This window comes from Aotus nancymaae, unplaced genomic scaffold (genome assembly GCF_030222135.1).
Source record: "Aotus nancymaae isolate 86718 unplaced genomic scaffold, 86718_ANA_hifiasm-v0.15.2.pri h1tg000036l, whole genome shotgun sequence".
NCBI lineage: Eukaryota > Metazoa > Chordata > Mammalia > Primates > Aotidae > Aotus > Aotus nancymaae.
The window spans coordinates 47,236,062-47,261,071 of record NW_026988450.1 but is presented as its reverse complement, the minus strand read 5'-3'; the positions used below and the strand labels follow the sequence as shown (position 1 = coordinate 47,261,071).

Here is a 25,010-nt window from a genome sequence, read left to right as displayed (position 1 = left end):
AAAAAAACATGTAAAAGGCCACATACTGTATGAGTCCATTAATATAAAATGTCCAGAATAGGCAACTTCATATAGTCAGAATGTAGGTTGATGGTTGCCATGGACTGTGGGGAGGAGGGAATGGGAAATGACCGCTAATGGCTATGGATTTTCTTTTTGGGGTGATGAAAATATTCTTTTTTGTTTTTTGAGACGGAGTCTCACTCTGTTGCCCAGACTGGAATGCAGTGGTGCGACCTCGGCTCACTGCAACCTCTGCCTCCTGAGCTCAAGCGACTCTCCCATCTCAGCCTCCCGAGTAGCTGGGACTACAGACATGTGCCACCATGCCCAGCTGATTTTTGTACTTTTTGTTAATAGTAGAGATGGAGTTTTATCATGTTGACCAGGGTGGTCGGGAACTCCTGATCTCAAATGATCTGCACACCACGGCCTCCCAAAGTGCTGCAATTACAGGCATGAACCACTGTGTCCAGCCAGGTGATGAAAATATTCTGAAATTAGATAGTGGTGATGGCTGCACAACTATGTGAGTATATTAAAAATTATTGAACTGTACACTTTAAAAGGCTGAACATTATGGAATGTAAATTATATCTCAGTAAAGCTGTTATTTAAAAAAAGAACAGTGGTGAACCAGAAATGGATAAACATGGACTGGGTATAGTGGCTCACGCCTGTAATCCCAGCACTTTGTGAGGCCAAGGCGGGCAGACCACTTCAGGTCAGGAGTTCGAGATCAGCCTGGCTAACATGGTGAAACCCCATCTCTACTAAAAATACAGAAATTATCCGGGCATGGTGGCTTGCACCAGTTAGTTCCAGCTATTCAGGAGGGTGAGGCAGGAGAATCACTTGAGCCTGGGAGGTGGAGGTTGCAGTGAGCCGAGATCATACTACTGCACTCCAGCCTGGGCAACAGAGTGAGACTCTCTTTCAAAAAAAAAACAAAAAAGAAAAGAAAGAAAGAAATAAAAAAAAATGGGTAAATATGGACAAATAAGGCAAGTATTGACTATATAGAACAATAATGATGACTAGGAACTCTTATTCCTTGCTAGTGGAAATGCATGGTATAGCCACTTTGGAAGACAGTTTGGCAGTTTCTTACAAAACTAAACATTCTCTTACCAGGCAATTCAGCAACCTTAGTATTTACTCACAGGTGTTCAAAACTTATGTCTACACAAAACCCTGCACATAGATGTTTATAGCAGCTTTATTCATAATTGCCAAAATTTGGAAGCAACCAAGGTGTCCTTTAGTAGCTGAATAAACAAACTGTGGTACATCCAGATAATGAAATATTATGAAGCCATAAAAAGACAGAGGAAGCTTAAATGCATATTACTAAGCGAAAGAAGTGAATCTGAAAAGGCTAAATACTGTATGATTCTAACTGTATAACATTTTAGAAAAGGCAAAACTATGAGACAGTAAAAAGATCAGTAGTTGCTAGGGGTTGTGAGTAGAAAGGGATGAATAGGCGAGCACAGAGGATTTTTAGTGCAGTGAAACTATTCTGTATAATATAATGGTGGATACTTGTCATTGTACATTTACCAAAAGCCATAGAGTATAAAAAACTAACAGTGAACCCTACTGTAAACTGTGAACTTTGGGTAATGATGATGTTTCAGCGTAGACTCATGAAATGTAACAAATATATCACTCTCGATTGGTGAGGGGTGAGGTTAATAATGGGGAGGGCTGTGCATGTGTGGAAGCAGGGAGGAAATGGGAAATCTGTATCTTCCTCTCAATTTTGCTGTGAACCTAAAACTGATCTAAAATATAATACTGGTTAAAAATCATAGCAATCATGACACTTTTGAGGATATAAATAAATACAGGGTAGAATTGATACACTAGTCAACAACACGTAAGATAGGACAGAAGAAAGACTGTAGTTAAAACAAATGGAAGCTTTTATAACGCTCAGGAGGTTGGGGATATTGATTAACTTTAGAATTTATGTCAAGAATGCAGATAAATTAGTGGAGCAACTAGATCACTCATGTATTGCTTGTGGGAAAGTAAAATTGTACAACTCTGAAAAATAGTTTGGCAGTTCCATTCAAAACTAAAAATGGACTTACCACACACCCAGCAATTACTTTTGGGCATTTATCCCAGAAAATGAAGATTTATTTTCATGTAGAATTTGTACATGAATGTTCATAGAAGCTTTATTCAAAACAGCCCCAAACTGGAAACTACTCAAAAGTCATTCAATGAGTGAATAATTAAACAAACTGTGGCATATCCATATCATGGAATACTACTCAGCAATTAGAAGGAATGACTCAACAACATAGATGAGCCTCAGGGAAATTATGCTTAGTGAAAAAAAGCAATTTCAAAAGTACACATACTTCTAGATTTCATGTACGTAACATTATTTTTTAAATAACATAGAGATGGAAAATGGATTGGATTGTGGTGGCTGGGGGTTAGGAATGGGGAGGGAAGGAGGATGTATCTATAAAGGGCTAACACAAGGGAGTCTTATGGTGATGGTACAGATGAATATTGTGATTGTGGTGGTGGTTACACACACACACACACACACAAATGAGTGCCTATGTAATTAGTGAAATCTAAATAAGGTATTTACCAATGTCAATTTCTTGTTTTTGATATTTTACTGTAGTTGTAAACATTTAGGGAGGGCAGTTAGGGGAAATGTGCATAGGAACCCCCTATACATTTATTTGCAACCTACTATGAGTCCATAATTATTTCAAAATTAAAGATTTTTAAAAAATAGCAGTACTATTTTTATTTTTAGAGTTCTAACTAAAATGAAATGACAGAGAAATGTTGAAAGTAAAGTGATGGAGGAAGAGGAAATATCAAAAGAAAGTGATTATATTAATATCAGATAAAATAGACTTTAAAACAAACATATTATTGAGATTAAAAGAGACATAATGATAAAAGGAACAATTAACTGAGAAGATAAAATAATCCTGAACTTGTATACACCTGATACTATAGCCTTAACATATATAATACAAAATTCAGCAGATTTAAAAGGAAAAAATGTCTATATTTGTGGTAGATTTTTAATATATCTCACTTGGCAATTGATAGACAAAGTGGTGCAAAATTTAGTAATATTGTTGAAGATTTGAGCAATGTATTAATGGAGATGGATGGACAGATGGGTGGTTGGGTGAATGGATGGATGGGTAGGTGGATGGATGGATGGATGGATGGACGGATGGATGGATGGATGGAGGGATAGATGGATGGTTGGATAGATAGATAGATGGATGGATAGATATGGACGGATGTGTGGTTGGGTGGTTGGGTAGATGGATGGATGGATGGATAGGTAGATGGATGGATGGATGGACAGATGGATGGATGGATAGACAGATAGAATATGTAGAATATATATACAATGTTAACAACTAAATACTTTCTTTTCAAGCATACATGGAACACTTATAAAACTTGACCACATATTACCTAGTCACAAGACAAATTTTGATTTATACCATGTATTAGGTCATAAAGCAAATGTTGATTCACATGCAGCACATTTCTGACTCTAACTTAACAAAATTAGAAATTATTAAAGTGATAACCAACTACCCCACTTATTTAGAAATTTTTTCAGAAAACATACTTCTGAATAATATTGAGGCTCAGATGAAAATCATGAGATAATGAGAAACTATTTAGAACCAAATGACAATGACTATCTATGTCAAAAATACACATGAAGCTGAAATAGACAGTGTACTTAGAGGGAAATGTATGGGGTACTTTCATATATTATTAGATAAGAAGAAAGGGAAAAAGCTAATGAGTTAAGAGTCCAAATGAACAAGATGAAAAAGGAAAAACTGAGTTAACAAAATAAAGATAATAAAAATCTAAGAAAGAAATATATTTATTAAATATATCAACCTCAGAAAATTACTTATCTCTGGGAGGGAGAAGAGACTGAGATAATAATAGCTACATTTATAGTATTTTGTTTCTTTGGACAAATATCTACATTACATATAGTGTTTTTTAAAGTATTTTATTTTCAGTAACAGCTTTATTGAAATGTAATTCACATACCATATCATTCACTCATTTAAAGTGTACAATTTGTTGGTTTTTAGTATATCACAAAGTTAGACAACGATCACCACAATTAATTTTAGAATATTTTATCACCTCTAAAAGAAACCCCCTTTTTCAAGATAGTGCTGCTTGAGAAAAAAAAAAAAGAAAGAAAGAAACTCACTCACACTTTAGCTGTCATCCCCAAGCCCCTCATTCATCCCAGCCCTAAGAAAACCCCTGATTTATTTTCTGTCTCTACAGATTTGTTATTCTGGACATTTAATATTCATAGAATCATATTTTGTGATCTTTTGCTACTGTATTCTTCCACTTAGCATAAACTTTTCAAAGTTCATCTAGGTTGTAGCATGTATCAGTACTTCACTCCCTTTTACGGCTGAATAATCTTCCATTATATAAAATACATCACATTGGTTTATTCATCCATCAGCCAATAGACATTTGGTCATTTCCACTTTGGGGCACTAGGAATAATGGTGCTATGGACATTTGCATACACGTTTTTATGTGGACATAGGCTTTATTTCTCTTGGATCATTTCTCCTCTGTAATGATAGCCTTTTCATGGACACTTTCAATCCTTTGTTTATCCCAAATATCACTGTGGAGTTTTGTAGTAAGTTAATATCACAATGATGTTGAGAATTATCGAAATATTCCTGGAAAAAATAAGCGTTTCCTTGGTTTTTGGACATCATAAGTTTATAACTCAATTTCAAGTGTTTTTTTGATTCTATAGAATTGTATAGTGTGTGGGATAAGATGGCACACACTATGATGCTTTTTCTAAATTGGTGTTAAGGACAAATGGATTAATTATATTGAAACTATTTCTTAATATACTACATTAACTGGTAATAATATTTTAAATAATAGGCCATTTCTAATAGTCTAAAATATTTATGCATAATCAAGTGAAATAAACAAGTTAACTGGTATTCAATAAATCTCCCTTCCTTTTTCCACACCACAGTCCATAATTATACATTTAACTGCTAATTTTTTGCAGCACAGTCTTATCCAATTCCATTATTGGGGATGCAAAGATGAATAAGTAATAAAAAGTGGACAAAACTTCTGCTCTTGATGATCTTCATTTAGCCAGAGAGAAGTAAGAAAAGAGTTAACATCAGTCATGAGGTCCTAGAAGGAAGATAAGCTCTGAAGTTATTCAAATCGACCTGGGATCCAGCACTAATGGTGGAAATTTAGAAGGTAACTTAAACCTCTCAGGTTCAGCTTCCTCATCTACAGCAAGTGAATACAAATCACTGCTTCTCATTGAGAGAGAGAGGACAATATAGGAGCAGAATTATTGTCTTAGAGCAGCTGAAAGGTTGTGAAGAGAAAGCTGTAAAAGAGAAAGCTAACTTAGGTCTCTAACTCTAGAGACAATAAGAGCTCGTGAATGCAATCTATGGCAAAAACATGAAAGCTCCCTAGAAAAACTACCTGAGGTCTTCCGCAACAAAACGACTAGAGGCCCACTTAGTCGGTAATGATTTCCCCATCACTGGAGGAATTCAAGCAAAAACAAATCTCTAAATACCAAAAAGAACATAGGGAAAAATCACATATCAGATATAAGGGTTCTTAATTGTTCTTCACAGATAGATTTCAGGGAACTGTGAATGTTAACAACGACAACAACAAAAAAAAAACCCTACATCTTTATTTGCACTAACCTCTGACTGAAATTTACCAATTCCTTCTATAATGAATGTAGACAAGAAACTAAAGTGGTATTAACAGCAGTTGTAGCTGTGTCACTAATAGAAGTCATAGCTCATTTTAGTTCATATCACAGTTGTTGCAGATGTCTTGAAATACAGGCACATCTCACTCATTTTGTTGAACTTTGCTTTATTACACTTCACAGATATTGTGTTTTTCACAAATTGAAGGTTCATGACAACCTTGCATTGAGTAAGTCTATTGGCGCCATTTTTCCAACAGCATGTGCTTACTCTGTGTCTCTAAGTCACATTTTGGTAATTCTCACATTATTTCAAATTTGTCATTATTATCATTATTTTGAGACAGGGTGCACACTGTTGCCCAAGCTGGAGTGCAGTGGTGCGATCATGACTCACTGCAGCCTCAAACTCTGGGGCTCAAGTGATCCTCCTGCCTCAGCCTCCTGAGTAACTGGGACCACAGATGTGTGTCCCCATGCCCAGCTAATTTTAGTATTTTTCTGTAGAGAAAGGCTTTCACTTTGTTGCCCAGGCTGGTCTCCACCTCCTGAGCTCAAGCAGTTCTCCTGTCTCCACCTCCCAAAGTGCTGGGATTATAGGCATGAGCCACCACACAGGGCTCAAATTTGTCATATTATTATATTTGTGATGGTGATCTGTAATTAGTGATCTTTGATGTTACTATTATAGTTATCTGGGGGTACCATGAACCACACCCATATAAGACAGTGAACTTAATTGATAAATGTATATGTTCTGACTGCTCTACTCACTGGCTGTTCCCTCATCTCTCTCCCTTTGCTTGGGCCTCCCTATTCCCTGAGACACAACCATTTTGAAATCAGGCCACTAAGTAACCCTACAATGGTTTCTAACTGTTCAAGTGAAAGAAAGAGCACCTCAAATCAAGAGCTAGAAATGATTAAGCTTAGTGAGGAAAGCATGTCAAAAGCCAAGATAGGCTGAAAGCTAGATCTTCTGCACCAAACAGCCAAGTTGTCAATGCAAAAGAAAAGTTTTTAAAGGAAATTTAAAGTGCTACTCCAGTGAACACATGAATGATAAGAAAGGAAAACAACCTTATTACTGATATGCAGAGAGTTTGAATAGTTTCAGTGATCTGGATAGATCAAGGGGACATAGCATTCCCGTAAGCCAAAGCCTAATCCAGAGCAAGGCTGTAACTCTCTTCAATTCTACGAAGGCTGAGAGAGGTGAGGAAATGACAGAAGAAAAGTTTGAAGCTATCAGAGGTTGGTTCATTAGATGTAAGTATAGAAGTCATCTCTGTAAAATAAAATGTACAAGATTGAGTAGCAAATCCTCATATAGAACCTGGAGCAAGTTATCCAGAAGATCTAGCTAAGATCATTGAAGATAGCTACACAGAACAACAGATTTTCAATGTGGACAAAATCAGCTTCTTTTCGAAAATGTCATCTAGGACTTTTACACCCAGGGAGATGTCAATGCCCGCCTTCAACACTTCAAAGAACAGACTGACTTGTATGAGGGGCTAATGCAGTTGGTGACTTTAAGTTGAAGATAATGCTCATTTATCATTCTGAAAATCCTAGGACCCTTAAGAATTGTGTTAAGTCCACCATAAAAACACTAGAAGGAAACCTAGGCAAAACCATTCAGGACATAGGCGTAGGCAAGGACTTCATGACCAAAACACCAAAAGCATCAGCAACAAAAGCCAAAATAGACAAATGGGACCTAATCAAACTCCACAGCTTTTGCACGGCAAAAGAAACAGTCAATAGAGTGAATCGGCAACCAACAGAATGGGAAAAAATTTTTGCAGCCTACCCGTCTGACAAAGGGCTGATATCCAGAATTTACAATGAACTAAAAAAGATTTACAAGAAAAAAACAAACAAGCCCATTCAAAAATGGGCGAAGGATATGAACAGATACTTTACAAAAGAAGACATACATGAGGCCAACAAACATATGAAAAAATGCTCATCATCACTGGTCATTAGAGAAATGCAAATCAAAACTACATTGAGATACCATCTCACACCAGTTAGAATGGCGATCATTAAAAAATCTGGAGAAAACAGATGCTGGAGAGGATGTGGAGAAATAGGAACACTTTTACACTGTTGGTGGGAGTGTAAATTAGTTCAACCACTGTGGAAAACAGTGTGGCGATTCCTCAAGGACCTAGAAATAGAAATTCCATTTGACCCAGCAATCCCATTACTGGGCATATATCCAAAGGATTATAAATCGTTCTACTATAAGGACACATGCACACGAATGTTCATTGCAGCACAGTTTACAATAGCAAAGACCTGGAACCAGCCCAAATGTCCATCGATGATAGACTGGACAGGAAAAATGTGGCACATATACACCATGGAATATTATGCAGCCATTAAAAAGGAGGAGTTCACATCCTTCGTAGGGACATGGATGAACCTGGAAAACATCATTCTCAGCAAACTGACACAAGAACACAAAATCAAACACCACATGTTCTCACTCATAGGCGGGTGTTGAACAAGGAGAACACATGGACACAGGGAGGGAAGCACTATACACGGGGGTCTGTTGGGGGGGAGGGGGGATAGTGGGGGGGGTGGGGAGTTGGGGAGGGATAGCATGGGGAGTAATGCCAGATATAGTTGAAGGGGAGGGAGGCAGCAAATCATACTGCCACGTGTGCACCTGTGCAACAACCTTGCATGTTATTCACATGTACCCCAAAACCTAAAATGCAATAAAAAAAAAAAAAAAAAAAAGAATAGTGGGTAATAAAAAGACATGGAAATGAATTTAAAAAAAAAAAAAAAAAAAAAAAAAGAATTGTGTTAAGTCTTATTCTCAGGCCATAGTGGAATAAAAATAGAAATCAATACTAAGAGGAATTCTCAAAACCAAACAGTTACATGGAAACTAAACAACTTGCTCCTGAATGACCTTTGGGTAAACAAGGAAATTAAGGCAGAAATTTAAAAAATAATTTGAAACAAATGAAAACAACATACCAAAATCTCTGGGATGTGGCAAAAGCAATATGATGTGGAAAGTTAAGAAGTTAAGAAGTCCTCAAATTAACAATCTAACATTGCACCAAAAGGAACTAGAAAAAGAAGAACAAACAAATCCCAAAGCTAGCAGAAGAAAAGAAATAATTAAACAAGAGTGGAACTAAATGAAATTAGGAAGTTGCTTCTTTGAAAGGATAAATAGACCATTAGCTACATTAACAAAGAAAAACAGAGAAGATCCAATAAACACAATCAGATTACAAAGGTGACATTACAACCAATCCCAGAGAAATACAAAAGATCCTCAGAGACTAATGTGAACACCTGTATGCATATAACAAGGAAATCTAGAGAAAATTGATACATTCCTAGAAGCACACAACCTCCCAAGATTGAATCAGGAAGAAACTGAAACCCTGAACAGATTAACAATGAGTTCTGTAACTGAATCAGTAAAAAAATCAAAAACACAAAAACAATAAAACCCAACAACCAAAAAGCCTTGGACTGGATGGATTCACAGCAAAATTCTAGCAGACATACAAAAAAAAAAAAAAAAAATCTGGTACCAATTCTACTAAAACGATCCCAAAGAATCAAGGAGGAGGGATTCCTTCCTAATTCATTCTACAAAATCAGTATCATCCTGGTACCAAAATCTGGCAAAGATACAACAACAACAAAAATTGAAACTACTGGCCAATATCCCTAATGAACATAGATGCAAAAATCCTCAGGAAAATACTAGCAAACTGAATCTAGCAGCACATTATAAAATTAATGCACCATGATCAAATGGGCTTTATTCCTGGGATGCAAGTTTGGTTCAACATACTCAAATCAATAAATGTGATTCACCACATAAACAGCATTAAAAACAAAATATACATGATCATCTCAATAGATGCAGAATAAGCTTTTGATAAAATTCAACATCATTTTATCATAAAAACCCTCACCAAACTAGGCATCAAAGAAACATACTTCAAAATAATAAGAGCCATCTATGACAAACCCACAGCCAACATCATACTAAATGGGCAAAAACTGGAAGAATTCCCCTTAAGAACTGGAACAAGACAAAAATGCCCACTCTAACCACTCTTATTCAACATAAAAGTCCTATCCAGAGCAATCAGACAAGAGAAAGAAATAAAAGGCATCCAAATAGGAAAAGAGGAAGTCAAATTATCTCTCTTCACTGATGATATGATTCTATACCTAGAAAACCCTGAACACTCTGCCAAAGGGTTCCTAGACCTGATAAATGACTTCAGTAGAGTTTCAGGATACAAAAAATACAAAAAAAATGGTAGCATTTCTATACACCAACAGTGTTCAAGCTAAGAGCCAAGTCAAGAACACAATCTCATTTACAAAGCCACACACAAAAATAAAATACCTAGGAATACATCCAACTAAGGAGATGAAAGATCTCTAAAAGAATTACAAAAATACTGCTGAAAGAAATCAGAAGTGACCCAAATAAATGGAAAAATATTCCATGTTCATGGATTGGAAGAATCAACATTGTTGAAATGTCTGTACTGCCCAAAGCAATCTACAGATTCTATACTATTCCTATCAAATTACCAATCTCATTTTTCACAGAATTAGAAAAAAAAATTCTAAAATTTATATAGAACCAAAAAAGAACCTGAATAGCCAAAGCAATCCTAAGCAAAAAGAACAAACCAGAAGCATCACCTTACCCAACCTGAAACTATACTACAAGGCTATAATAACCAAAGCAGCATGGTACTGGTACAAAAATAGATGTATGGACCAATGGAACAGAATAGAGAGCCCAGAAATAAAGCAGCATACCTACAACCAACTGATCTTTGACAAAGTTGACAAAAACAAGCAATGGAGAAAGGACTTTCTATTCAATAAATGGTACTGGAAAAACTGGCTAACCAAATGCAGAAGAATAAAACTGTACCCCTTCTTCTCACCACATACAAAAATTAACTCAAGATGGATTAAATATTTAAGTGTAAGACCTCTCAAACTATAAAAGTCACCTAGAAGAAAACCTAGGAAATACCCTTCTGGAAATTAGCCTTGGCAAAGAATTTTGACTGAGTCCTCAACAGCAATTGCAACAAAAACAAAAATTGACTGATGGGACCTAAGCTAAAGAGCTTCTGCACATCAAAAGAAACTATCAACAGAGTTTTAAAAAAACCTATAGAAAGGAAAAAATATATGCAAACTATGCATCTGACAAAGATGTGTTAGTCCAGAGATTTTTAACTAATATCCAAAATCTATAAGGAACTTAAACAAATCAACAAGCAAAAATAAAATAACCCCATTAAAAAGTGTGCAAAGAATATAACAGACACTGCTTAAAAGAAGACATACAAGTGGCTAACAAACATACAGAAAAAATGCTGAACATCACTAATCATCAGAGAAATGCAAATCAAAACCACAATGAGATACCATCTCATACTAGTTCAGAATGGCTATTATTAAAAAGTAAAAAAACAACAGATGCTGGTGAGACTGTGGAGAAAAGGGAACACTTATACATGGTTAGTGGGGATGTGCGTTGTTCAGCCCCTGTGAAAAGCAGTTTGGAGATTTCTTAAAAAACTAAAAATTGAACTACCATTTGATCCAGCAATCCCATTACTGGATACATACCCAAAAGAAAATAAATTGTTCTACAACACATGCACTCGCATGTTCACTGCAGCACTATTCACAATAGCAAAGACATGGAATCAACCTAGGTGCCCATCAACAGTGGACTGGATAAAGAAAATATGGTATATACACCATAGAATATTATGCAGCCATAAAAAAAAATGAAATCATGTCCTTTGCCCCAGAATGGACACAGCTGGAGGCTGTTATCCTATGCAAATTAACACAGAAACAGAAAAACAAATATTGCACGTTCTTACTTTTAAGTGGGAGCTAAAATCTTGGATACACATGGACATATAGTTGGGAGTTATAGACACTGGGGACTCTGGAGGAGGGAGAGGGGCGAGGGTTTAAAAAAAGCTGTCTATTGAGTACTATATTCACTATCTAGATGACAGGATCAATACAAGCCCAAACCTCAGCATCTTGCAAACATACCCTTGTAACAAATCTGCACATATATCCCTGAATCTAAAAGAAAAATGGAAATAAATAAGTAAAGCTACAGTAACCTACAACAGCAACAAAAACAATAACCAAAAATGACAATAATCTACTTTGCCTATGCTCTACAAATGGAACAACTGAGCCTGGATGACAGTGCATCTGTTTATGGCATGGTTTACTGAATATTTCAAACCCACCAATGAGACCTACTGCTCAGAAGAGATTCCTCTGAAAATATTACTGTTCATTGACAATGCATCTGGTCACCCAAGAGCTCTTAGGGAGATGTACAAGGAGATAAATGTTGTTTTCATGCGCACTAACACAACATTCATTCTGCAGCCTACGAATCAATGAGTAGTTTTGACTTTCAAGTCATATTATTTAAAAAATACATTTTGTAAGACTATAGCTGCCATAAATAGTGATTCCTCTGATGGATCTAGCAAAAGTAAATTAAAAACTTTCTGGAAAGGATTCACCATTCCATATGCCATTAAGAACATTTGTAATTTGTGGGAGGAAGTCAAAATATCCACCTTCACAAGAGTTTGGAAGAAGTTGATTCCAACCCTCGTGGTTGACTTTGAAGGGTTCAAGACTTCAGTGGAGGAAGTAACTGCAGATGTAGTGGAAATAGCAAGAGAACTAGAAGTGGAGCCTGAAGATGTCATTGAATTGCTGCCACCTCATGATCAAACTTGAATGGAGGAGGAGTTGCTTTTTACGGATGAGCAAACAAAGTGGTTTCCTGAGATGAAATCTTCTCCTTGTGGAGATGCTGGGAATATTGTAAAAATGACAACAAAGGATTTGGAATATTCCAGATACTTAAACAGCAGCTGAGTTTGAGAAGATTGACTCTTATTTGAAAGAAGCTCTACTGTAGGTAAAATGGTATCAAACAGCACCACATGCTACAGAGAAATTTTTCATAAAAGATAAAGTCAATCAATGCAGCAGACTTTATTATTGTTTTATCTTAAGAAGTTGCCACAGCCACCCCAGCCTTCATCAACCACCACCCTGATCAGTGAGCAACCATCAACATCAAGGCAAGGCCCTCCAGCAGTACAATGACTCACTGCAGGCTCAGATGATCATTAGCTTTTTTGGTAATAAAGTATTTTTTAATTAAAGTATATCTAACCTTTTTAAACATAATGCTATTGCAGTATGTTTATTGTATTAAGTATAGTTCTGACTATACTTAGTGTAGTGTAAACACAGCTTTTGTATGCACTGGGAAACCAAAGTTTGTGTGACTCACTTTATTGTGGTGGTCTGGAACCAAACCTGCAATATCTCTGAAGTATGCCTGTATAATTTTGCTCATTCCTACTTTATTTTGTGGGGTTTTTGTTTTTTGTTTTTTTTGTTCTTGAGACAGTCTTGCTCTGTCACCCAGGCTGGAGTGCAGTGGTGAGATTTCGGCTCACTGCAACCTCCACCTCCGGGGTTCAAGCAATTCTCTCCTACCTCAGCCTCCCGAGTAGCTGGGATTAAAGACGTGCACCACCATGCTCAGCTAATTTTTGTATATTTAATAGACAGGGTATTTCACCATGTTGGCCAGGCTTGTCTCGAACCCCTGACCTCAAATGATCTGCCCACCTCAGCCTCCCAAAGTGCCGGGATTATGGGCATGAGCCACCGCACCCGGCCGTATCCCTACTTTGAACTCATGGTAATTATTGCACCTGCCACCAGACACTGTTTTTATTGTGTTAGTAAAGACACACATATATTACCCAAAAAAATGCATCGTAAGTATTCAAGGAGAAATAGTACAGGTTATCCTTTGATAGATGAGAAAGGCTAGAAAAGACTCAACTAAGGTGATATCTACCTTCAACATTCTTTATGAAAAGAAATTGTGCATATTCAATTATCTCTTTGCCCACTTGTTTCTGCTCAGTAATTTAAAAACATCTGATTTGCTCAGGTACAGTTTGTGGTCGTTCCTACCTCTGTTAATTATTTTATAACATTCAGAACTAGACTTAGACTGAAGAAAGAACAATCTTTTTGTAGTTTCTTAGGATGTGAAGTGGAACTCCCACATGATTTTGACAACTATTATTTAATTGTGAGGAATGTGTATATGTCTAATTTTAAATCTCTAAATTTTTGCCTCATGTAGATTCCAGGGGGTGGGGAACAGACTTCAAAGCTAATTCTAACTTCAGAAACTATAAAGTAAGTTTTATATTCAGGACATTTTGAAATATGAGTAAGCTTTATAATAACCCATAAGCTTATAGGGAAGTGGTAAGAAAGGAAATATAATAATGTGAGCTCTTTTGACCTTATAATGATGGTTTTAAAAGTTAAAATAATAAAATAGTATGATTGGCATTACCAATTAGAGAAATACAGAATATTGGCCAGGTGCAGTGGCTCATGCCTGTAATCCTAACACTTTAGGAGGCTGAGGCAGGATGATTGCTGGAGCACAGGTGTTTGAGACCAGTCTGGGAAACATAATGAGACCCTATCTCAACAAAAATACAAAAATTAGGCGGGTGTGGTGGCATGCCTGTAGTCCCAGCAACTTGGGAAGATGAGGTGAAATGATTGCTTGAACCCAGGAGGTCAAAGCTGCAGTGGGCTGTCATCATGACACTGAACCCCAGTTTGGGCAACAAAGTGAGACTCTGTTTCAAAAAAAAAAATAAAGGGAAATAGAATATCCCTCTAGTTGTACCTATATCTGTAAGTCAAGTAATTTTCTGAGAAAAATAAATAAAATGCTATATATATTTTACAGCATTAAAAGTTGTAATTGGTAGTTTATACCATCCCTCTATTAAGAAAATCAAAATATCACCTGTATCTTATAAATATTTTTATATTCATTATATTTGGAAGACATTATTGAAAACAAAATGAATGATGCAATAATGTATCATAAAGGTGGGACACACACCCTGAGGCAGAAACCCAGGGAATAGAGAAACAGCAAAACCTTTATTTACTATGTCTGCCAAGGAACAGGTTGGCAGTTTTTTTTTTTTTTTTAAAGAGACAATTTATATGATTGCTTGGTCATTTTAGATAAAGACAAAGAAAATAAAGCCTTATTATTACCTCTTAGTATCGCCTTAGCCCATCACTTTGGATGACTAGGGTGTTGTGTCATACTTTCATTAAGCGCGATCTCATTCATTTATGTCTCCAAACTGCTTATGGTATTGTTTTAATCTTACAGTTGAGAAAACCAAGAGCCAAAAAGGATAACGGCTTTGCAGGAGTCACACATAGTGAATACCTGGCAGGGACAGGTCTCCTGACTTTTGGAACAGTGCCTTTTGGTCTAACTTTTAAAATAGTTTGTTTCCTCTGTGCCATGGTAACCCTGAGCAAATGTCTCACCTTCTTTTTTTGTACCCCCTTCTTCTCACTGTAAGTGATCCACAATGTCCCCACTCCATTCTCTCATCTTCTTAGCCTTAGTCTATTATTTCTTGTTGTGTAATGTCATCCTAAAGTTTAGTGGTTTAAAATTACAACCATCAATGAGTGCTTTGGTATCAATTGGTCAGCTGGGCATTCATTAATGTGGGTCAGATTTGGCTGAGTCCACCTGGGCTCACTCGTGTCTCTGCAGCCAGCTGGTATGTCAGCTGGGGGCTGGCTGCTCTAGGGGTGGCTCCCCTCTGGGGTTGGACATTGCCTGACTATTGGTTAGGGCCATAGACACTAACGCAGCCGGGTTGCGTGTATCCCCATCTGTCATCACCCAACAGGCTAGCCTGGGCTTGTTCTCAAAATATTTCATAAGAGAAGCATGCAATACCTTTTGAGGCCTAGTCCTGGAACTAGCATGTCTTCACTGCTTTTGTAGCCTGAATTAATAGATAGGAAATTAGACTGTTCTTTCTAACAAGAGGAGGTACAAGACTCCCTAGCCAAGGGCACATATATAGGGAGGAGTAAGGAATTGTGTCCATTTTTGCAATCTGCCATACTCCAATTACTTTCAAATAACTTGTCTGAATCATTCATATTGAGATATTAATAATTTAGTAGTTTATACCTTTTCAGGAATATCTTCTTTGGGCAAAAATAAACCTGTGATAAGAATATTTAAAGGATCGGCAGCATAACGCTGTCTTGATGAAGAATTATCTGTTTTATTCTTTTATTTTCTGTGCATTTGGTGTCATAGCCAAGAAATTATTGCCAAATCCTGCCACCAATTTTTTAATATCCAGACTGTTGTTAAAAGGACAACTTCAGTCCAATTGAATTTAAAGGAGCTTAACCGAGCAATGAATAATTCATGAATCAGGTAGCACACAGAATCACAGCGGATTCAGAGAATCTCCAGGGATGCCTCATGGTCAGAACAAATGTATAGAGAAAAAAAGGGAAGTGGCATATAGAAATTGGAGGTGAGATACAGAAACAGCTGAACTGGTTACAGGTTGGCATTTTCCTTATTTGAACACAGTTTGAACACTCAGAAGTATATGACTGGTTGGAGTATGGCTGCTGGCATTGGCCGAGGCTCAGCTATTGTTACAGGCACATACTCCTAAGTTTGGGTTTCAGTCTTGTCTACCCACTAAGTTAGGTTGCAATTCATCCACAAGGACTCAAATATAGAAGTATGGAGTCCTTCTCAGACCATATTTAGTTTGCTTTAACACTGTTAACCCTGGGCCAGGGAGCTATTCTGTAGCAGGTGAGCTTTCCTTACTTCTTCAAGTCGAAGCACATTCTTACTTCACCACCAATTTTTTATTATTATAAAATATAAGTAGTATAAAATTTTACCATTTTAGCCATTTGCAAGTGTACACTTCTGTGGCACTAAGAACACTGTCACTGATGTGCAACTGTCATCATATCCATCTCCAGAATTTTTTCATCTATCCCAACTGTATACTCATTAAACACTAACTCCCCATTCTTCCTTCCCCTGACTCTGGCAACCACCATTCCACTTTCCATCTTCATGAATTCGACTACCTTAGATACCTCATGTAAGTGGCATCAAACAACATTTGTTCTTTTGTGACTGCCTGATTTCACTTAGCATAATGTCCTCAAGGTTATAGACAAAAACAGTCAAACTGTAAAATATTTGAAGATATTTATTCTGAGCCAAATATGAGTGACCAGTGGCCTGTGGCACAGCCCCAGGAGATTCTGAGAACATGTGCACAAGGTGGTCGGGTTACAGCTTTGTCTTATACATTTTAGAGAGATATCTCAATCAATACATGTAAGATGTGCATTGGTTTGAACTGGAAAGGTGGAAAAACTGGATGTGGGGGCTTCCAGGTCATGGTGAATTCAAAGCTTTTCTGATTGGCAATTGGTTGAAAGAGTTATTATCTAAAGACCTGGAGTAAATAGAAAGGAATATCTGGATTAAGATAAGGGGTTGTGGAGATCAAGGTTCTATCATGCAGATGAAGCCTCTGGGTAGCAGGCTTCGGAGCTCTCATCAGACCTAAAAAGGTGCCAGAGTCTTAGTAAATTCTCTACTGGACCAGGGAAAAGACCTGGAAAGGAATGGAAATTCTCTACAGAATGTAGATTTTCCCTATAAAAGACAGCTTTGCAGGGCCATTTCAAAATATGTCAAAGAAATTTATTTTGGGAGTAAAATACTTTGATTTCTCTCAGGGCCTGTTATCTGTCATGTGATGCTATACTAGAGTCAGGCTGAAATTTGGTGTCTTATTGCTATAAAAAGTCTGTTTTATCAGTCTTAAGATCTTTGTTTTCATGTTAATGCTGGACAGCTGTGCCCTAATTCCAAAGGGAGGAGGGTATAATGAGGCATGTCCCAACCCCCACTTCCCATCATAGCCTGAATTACTTTTTCAAGTTAACTTTGGAAAGCCTTTGGCCTAGGGGAGTGTCCATCAGTCAGTTGAAGGGCTCAGAATTTTATTTTTGGTTTATAAGGTTCAACCATGTGATAGTGTATATTCAAATTTCCTTCATTTTTAAGGCTGGATAATGTTCCATTATATGCATATATACTCTATGTTGTTTATGCATTCATCCATTGAGGGACACGGGTTTTTTCCACCTTTTGGCTATTATGAATAATGCTGCTATTATTGAATGTAAGTGTCCAAATATCTGTTCAAATCCTTGTTTTGAGTTCTTTGGGATATATATCCAAAAGCGGAATTGCTAGACCATATGGTAATCCTGTGTTTAATTTTTTGAGGAATCTCTATGCCATTTTACACAGTGGCTGCACCATTTTACATTCCCATCAGCAATGTGTAAGTGTTCTAATAACTCCCCATCTTTGCCCACACTTATTTCCTTTTCTTTTTAATCACAGCCATCCTAATGGATGTGAAGTAGTGACTCAATGTGGTTTTGATTTGCATTTCCCTAATGATTAGTGATGCTGAGCATCTTTTCATGTCTTTATTGGCCATTTGTGTGTCTTCTTGGAGAAACAGCCATTCAAGTCCTTTGCATATTTTTTAATCAGGATGTTTATTTTTTGTTGTTGAATTATAGACATTCTTTAAATATTCTGGATCTCAACCCAGATATATGATTCGAAAATATTTTCTCCCATTCCATGGGTTGCCTTTCACTCTGTTGATAGTGTGTGTGGATGCAAAAAGTTTTTAATCTCAGCCAGGTGTGGTGGCTCATGCCTGTAATCCCAGCACTTTGAGAGGCCAAAGTGGACAGATCACTTGAAGTCAGGAATTCAAGACCAACCTGGCCAACATGGCAAAACCCCGTGTCTACTAAAAATACAAAAATTAGCTGAGTGTGGTAGTGCATGCTGTAGTTCCAACTACTCGGGAGGCTGAGGCACAAGAATTGCTTGAATCTGGTGGGCGGAGATGGCAGTGAGCCGAGATCATGCCACTGCACTCCAGCCTGGGTAACAGAGTAAGATTCAAGTTTTTAATCTTGATGAAGTAGAATTTATCTATTTGTTTCAATGCCTATGATTTGGTGTCACAACCAAGAAATTATTGCCAAATCCTGCCACCAATTTTTAAATACCCAGCCTGAAGCCATTTAAACTGCTCAGTGAATGACTTAAAGAATTTTAAAGTGAGTTGTTTCTATTCAATAATTTACTTTTATAATTATAGAAGATGTTAACAAATATCCATTCAATGCCAATTTTTTTTCCTCAGTCTTTATTTTCCTGATTACTGCCAAGTACATTAGATGTAAATAGAATGCATGGAAATAGCACATTGTATTGTGCCCCAATTATTTCCCCACGAGAGAAAGTGATTAAAATTATTACCAAGTGCCTCTATTAGGAAAAGAAAATTCTTAACTGATTAAAGACCATAGATATTATATATCAACTATAAAATGAATTTTCAACTGTTTACTTCATTGAAAAAAAATACTAAATTTCATTTCTAAATACTAAATACTAAATTTCATGCTATACTTGAGTCAGGCTGGAATTTGGTGTCTTATTGCTACAAAAATCACATATAATAAAGCTCTAAAACTTCAAAGACATTTTGCATTCTGAAAAGCGTTCTTTGTGGTTTCAATCTTCATTTGAAATTCAAATAACTCCTTGGAATTTGAAGCTGGCTAGAAGTTATGTAGTGTAGAATAAGAAGGAGACGATCCTTTGTATCATTGCAAATTTATACTAATAGAAGATATTATACTTTTGTACCTATATGGGAGCAACAAACGCATCTTTTGAAATCATTAAATAATACATGAGCTATCTATGATAAACATCCTGGGCAATTTGTAAGAACTTACCTTTTAACCTCTATAGTTCTTGGGTTAGACCATTACATATTTTTAAAGCAAGTGTTTATTAAATCTTCAATTTTATATAGCAATAGATAACACAGAAGACTCAATAGAAAGAAGAATAAGACTTGGTTCTCTTCCTTCAGAGAGTAAATAAGGGAGGCTTACCATTTAGAATCTGAGAAAGTTAAGATGGGACGAGGTGGTCTGAGGACGTCTCAAGGAGATGGACCTCTGCAGGCCAGGAGGGCAAGGTTTGGTTGGAGAGGCGCACCTGCATGACCTGGGAGTAGTGGCACGAGCAAGTGTCACATGTGGCTGGAGGATGGCGTTGCCAGATACCTGAGATAGAGGAAGCACATTAAAAGTAAGTCATGGACAGAGGCCTGGGTGAGGACTCATTGTGGCGAGCTAGTACAGCAGTTCATTGTTTGATGTAGTAGACTGTAGAGAATCACTGTAGGTTTTCGACCAGGGGAGTAAAAGGAAAATTTAGCCCATTGCCAGTGGAGATCATAGAACCTTAGAAGTAAAGTGATTTCTGGAAATGTCTTCTCCAATATCCCATTTTTACTTAGGCCAGAGAAGTGAAATAACTTGCTCAAAAGGTCACCCAGTTAGAAAATAGCAAATCTGACCAGGCACGGGGGTGCACACCTGTAATCTCAGCACTTTGGGAGGCCAAGGCGGGCAGATCACGAGGTCAGGAGATGGAGACCATCATGGCCAATATGGTGAAACCCCATCTCTACTAAAAATACAAAAAAATTAGCTGGGAGGGGTAGCATGCGCCTGTAGTGTCAGCTACTCAGGAGACTGAGGCAGGAGAATCACTTGAACCCGGGAGGCGGAGGTTGCAGTGAGCCGAGATAGCACCACGGCACTCCAAACTGGTGACAGAGTGAGACTCTGCCTCAAAAAAAAAAAGAAAGAAAGAAAGAAAAGAAAAGAAAAAATAGTAAATCTGTGTCTCAGATTTATCCTTTAACTTGTAGTCTGATGATCTTTCTTTCATATCACAGCCCTCCAAAAGATATTAGAGAAAAGAAAAGAAAAAGAAAGGATACATAAGAAGCAGCATCTAGGGAAAAGTCAAATAACTATTTTATTTATTTTAGTAAATGGGGCAGACAAATATCTAGAGAATTCACAAAGGACGAAGTGATTTCTTAAAAATAGTATTTGAGGCCGGGCATGGTGGCTCACACCTGTAATCCCAGCACTTTGGGAGGCCAAAGCTGGCGAATCATTTGAGGTCAGAGGTTCAAGACCAGCCTGGCCAACATGGTGAAACCCTGTCTCTACTAAAAATACAAAAATTAGCTGGGTATGGTAGCTGGCACCTGTAATCCCAGCTACTAGGAGACTGAGGCAAGAAAATCCCTTGAACCCAGGAGGCAGGGGTTGCAGTGAGCCCACATTGTGCCACTGCACTCCAACCTGTGCAACTGAGTGAGACTCCATCTCAAAAAAATATACATATAGTATTTGAAAAAAGTGAAAAACTAATTCTAATTAAATCAATATTAATATTCCAAATCTACCCTGGCAAATGGGTGCTAAGCTAAAACTGAATTACTGAACAAATGAATACCTAAATATGTCTTTTTCTTTCAGTAAATACCTTACAAGTATTATTTAAGGAAAACATTTTCTTTTACAGATTCACCTTTTTGGGGTTTTGCTGGCCATTTTAGGAAACTTGGTGATCAGCATTTCTCTAAATATTCAGGTAAGAAAAAAGCTTATTTTTCTAACACTGTAGATTGATTCAGGGACACATGATGACTCTCATGGGCTTTGGGAACTTTTGTCTTTGTAGATCTTTTCTCTATAAAAATTATTAAAAATTATATTTTATGACTTCATTGGTATATAGACAAATATATATAATCCAGGCTGGAGTGCATTCATTTTTCTTCTTCTTCGTCTTCTAATTTTGAAAGAAATTAATTTTGGGGGGTAGAGAGGACTCCAGTAGTATTATAGACCCTAGGTAAGGGGCCTACTGTGTCTAATGGATAAACAGCACTGGTCTGATTTGTAGTACTTTGATTTCTTTCATAGCCTTCACCCCAGATGGGATATGGATATTTTTTAGAAGCAGGTCATCCAGCCGTGGTGGCTCACGCCTATAATCCCAGCACTTTGGGAGGCCAAGGCCGGTGGATCACGAGGTCAAGAGATTGAGACCATCCTGGTCAATATAGTGAAACCTCATCTCTACAAAAAATACAAAAATTAGCTGGGCATGGTGGCATATGCCTGTAGTCCCAGCTACTTGGGAGGCTGAGGCAGATTATAGGACTTTTATCCCCTTTCTTTAAAATACTGTTAAATATGCCAGTATAGATTAATGGTCTTGAGAAAAGAATGTAGAGTACAAAATAGGAACTATAACAGAACCTGAATCAGAAACCTGAATAAATTGCTGATTTGCTAAACTAAAAACTGAATGAAATATGAATTGTTTACCAAATAATAAATTAAATAAAAAAATTTAAATCATTTAATGAATCACTTTGAAATAGAATCAAATCACTGCAGTTTCTAAAATGATTTGAATCAAAATAAACCTAAACATCAGAATATCTCCCAGAATGTTCTATGGTAGTTCCCTCTTATCCTCAGGGGATACCTTCCAAGACTCCCAGTGGATGTCTGAAACTAGAGCTAATACTGAACCCTATTCAGTATACACTATGTTTTTCTAGACATACATACCTACGATCACATTTAATTTACAACTTAGGCACAGTAAAAGATTAACAACAATAACTGATAATAAAATAGAACAAGTAAGTAAAATAAGGGTTACTTGAACACAAGCACTGTGCTGTTGCAACAGCTGATCTGGTAACCGAGGAGGCCACTGAATGACTAAAGGACAGGGAGCGTCTGCAGCGTGGATACGTTGGACAAAGGGAGAATTCACATGCCAGGTGGGACAGCCTGAAATTTCATCCTGCTACTCAGAAGAGCATGCAATTTAAAATGTATGAAATGTTTATTTCTGGAATTTTCCGTCTAATATTTTCTGACCATGGGTAGCTGAAACCACAGAAAATGAATCTGGATCGGGGATGACTACTATATTTATTTATATAAATCTTTCCTACAAAATGACCTAGTATAATTTTCAATAATTCCCCAAAAATGTATTTATTTTTGAAAAAAAAAAAATCAGTGTTCTTATGAAAGGAATTGAATACAAAAAAAAAAAAAGTGACATTCCCCTCATAGCTCAGAATGTTTTATTTATCTTCTGATTTACTTTCAGAAATATTCTCACCTTCAGTTGGCACAACAAGAGCACCCAAGGCCATACTTCAAGAGTGTGCTGTGGTGGGGTGGTGTCCTGCTGATGGCCGTGGGAGAGATGGGGAACTTCGCAGCCTATGGATTTGCTCCCATTACTCTGATCGCTCCGTTAGGCTGTGTGTCTGTTACAGGTAAGCCATTCAGTGTTTTGACAAACAGAAACTCAAAGAGCAGAGTAATTGGAGAAAAACACACAACTGAAATGACAAATGCACCAAGGAAGAAAGGCTATTCCCTGGTTTCTTAGCACATTTAATGTGGAACAATTATTCTGCTAATTTCAGTTATCCATTGTCATGCTGTCACATTAACCATGAAGAAACTTGCATTTTGTGACTATAACACTTATGTGTGAAAGCCTGATGCCTGAGTCTTAATAAATTAACAGTGACAGAAAATGTTATACTGTGTTTGTAATCATTAAGGAGTTACCTAAAAGCATTTGTAATGCAATGTTTTATTCATATGTTAAACTGATAGTACCTATAGGTAGAGTCTTAGATGCCTGGTCTTGACTCCATAGTTTAGTGTCTTTTTGACAGTAAGAATTAAATACTGGTTATTCTACATTACTATAAGAATGTGTAATTTCACAGTAATGTCACAAATATCTACTTAGAAATTTTATGTGATTTACTAAGTACATTTAGAAAAGAAAAAATGAGGTGTTGTGAAAGACTAAAAAAAGAGCAAAAATCATTGCTAAAAAGGAGAACAAATTCTCTAAGCCCTGTTAAAATCAATAAAATCTTTTTGGTTTTACTCTTTATCTGCTGCTATGGAAACAGGACATTTCTGAATTTCTGTGAATTTAGAAACTTCACTAAAATAGAAACAAGTTGATAGTTATTATCTATTAACACCTAGATCAAGCATATCCCATGTTTACATATCTCAATTTAAATGTTTCTCCTAAACAACTATATAATATTCTTAAAGAAAACATCATTTATACTGAAACAATGTAGATTCAAAGAGAATTATTTTATTTTGTAAGTTGTTTCTCTAAATCACTTAAAATATTTTATTTAAAATACTTTCATGAGGTATAATAGAATATTTAGCAGAAAACACTAATTTTGCTTTCTAGAAATTGCCTACTTAAAAGAGCCATCCTGTTACCACTCTGAAAAGGCACACAATTTATGTAATCATTTACTGTTTTTAACATTCCAATAGAACGAGCAAATTGGGTAAACCTCATTTTCTATTTAGTAAAGCCCATAACATGTACATAGACAATTTAGACGTTTTATGTTTTCAAAATCTGAGACATAACAGATAAAAGATCTAGTTATACGATCAACTTGGGATTCCTCCAGACTCTTGCTATCTTGAAAATGTTGTTGTATTCTCCATAATGACTGTGTATGTCGTTCTGATCTTCAGTTTTGTTCCTTACTTTATGCTCAGTTTCCATGAAATCGCCAGAGAAAAATGTGTCCAGGCATATTAGATAGATACCTAGGGAAGGGAGGCGATGAGTGCACCTTATCGTATTGAAATTCTCCATTTGTCTCATGTCTCCTGTTCTTTTGGGGTAATGGGGTTATAAGAAAAAGGGTGCTACCCCAGATAGTTCAAAGAAAGGGGAAATATTGTTGTAAAGATCAAAGATTTCACAGAAATGAGATATAGCCAGACTTCATGGGGTCTAAGGTGAGAATGGGGCAGTTTTCAGGACTTCAGGGTCAGCCATGGTACCCCTCTGAAACCTTTAGGGAAGCTAGCTGCCTGTGAGTCTGCTCATCTTGGCAAGACTTGATCCAAGCTCTCATTAAAAACTGGAAGCTGAAGCTTTCTAACCTTCCACTCAGAAACAGTGTCCTATTCTCCCCAAGTCCCCTGCAAACCGATCCACCCACCTTCAAACTCTGAGCCCACTGCCTTGACAGATGGGCTTTTGCTTCATGTTACAGATTATTTTTCTTTGTGTGCTGTTAGCCCCAATTAAAGTTTCAGCTTCAGAACATTTTTAGCTACCTCCCTCTCTGTCCATCTAAAATGACTCAAAGAAGTGAACTTACAGCCTCGAACACACTCATTTCCTACT

General features: G+C 36.9%; 1 protein-coding gene across 2 annotated transcripts in view; it reads left to right on the top strand.

Annotated features, from left to right (window-relative positions):
* The window catches only part of NIPAL2 (NIPA like domain containing 2), a 99,798-nt gene that overhangs the window by 15,934 nt on the left and 58,854 nt on the right, over nucleotides 1–25,010 (top strand). For both annotated transcript variants that reach the window (XM_021675756.2, XM_012455808.3), the window contains exons 2-3: nucleotides 21,300–21,368; nucleotides 22,917–23,088. In XM_021675756.2, the coding sequence (XP_021531431.1) occupies nucleotides 21,300–21,368; nucleotides 22,917–23,088 (241 nt within the window). The remainder of the gene's footprint in view (nucleotides 1–21,299; nucleotides 21,369–22,916; nucleotides 23,089–25,010) is intronic.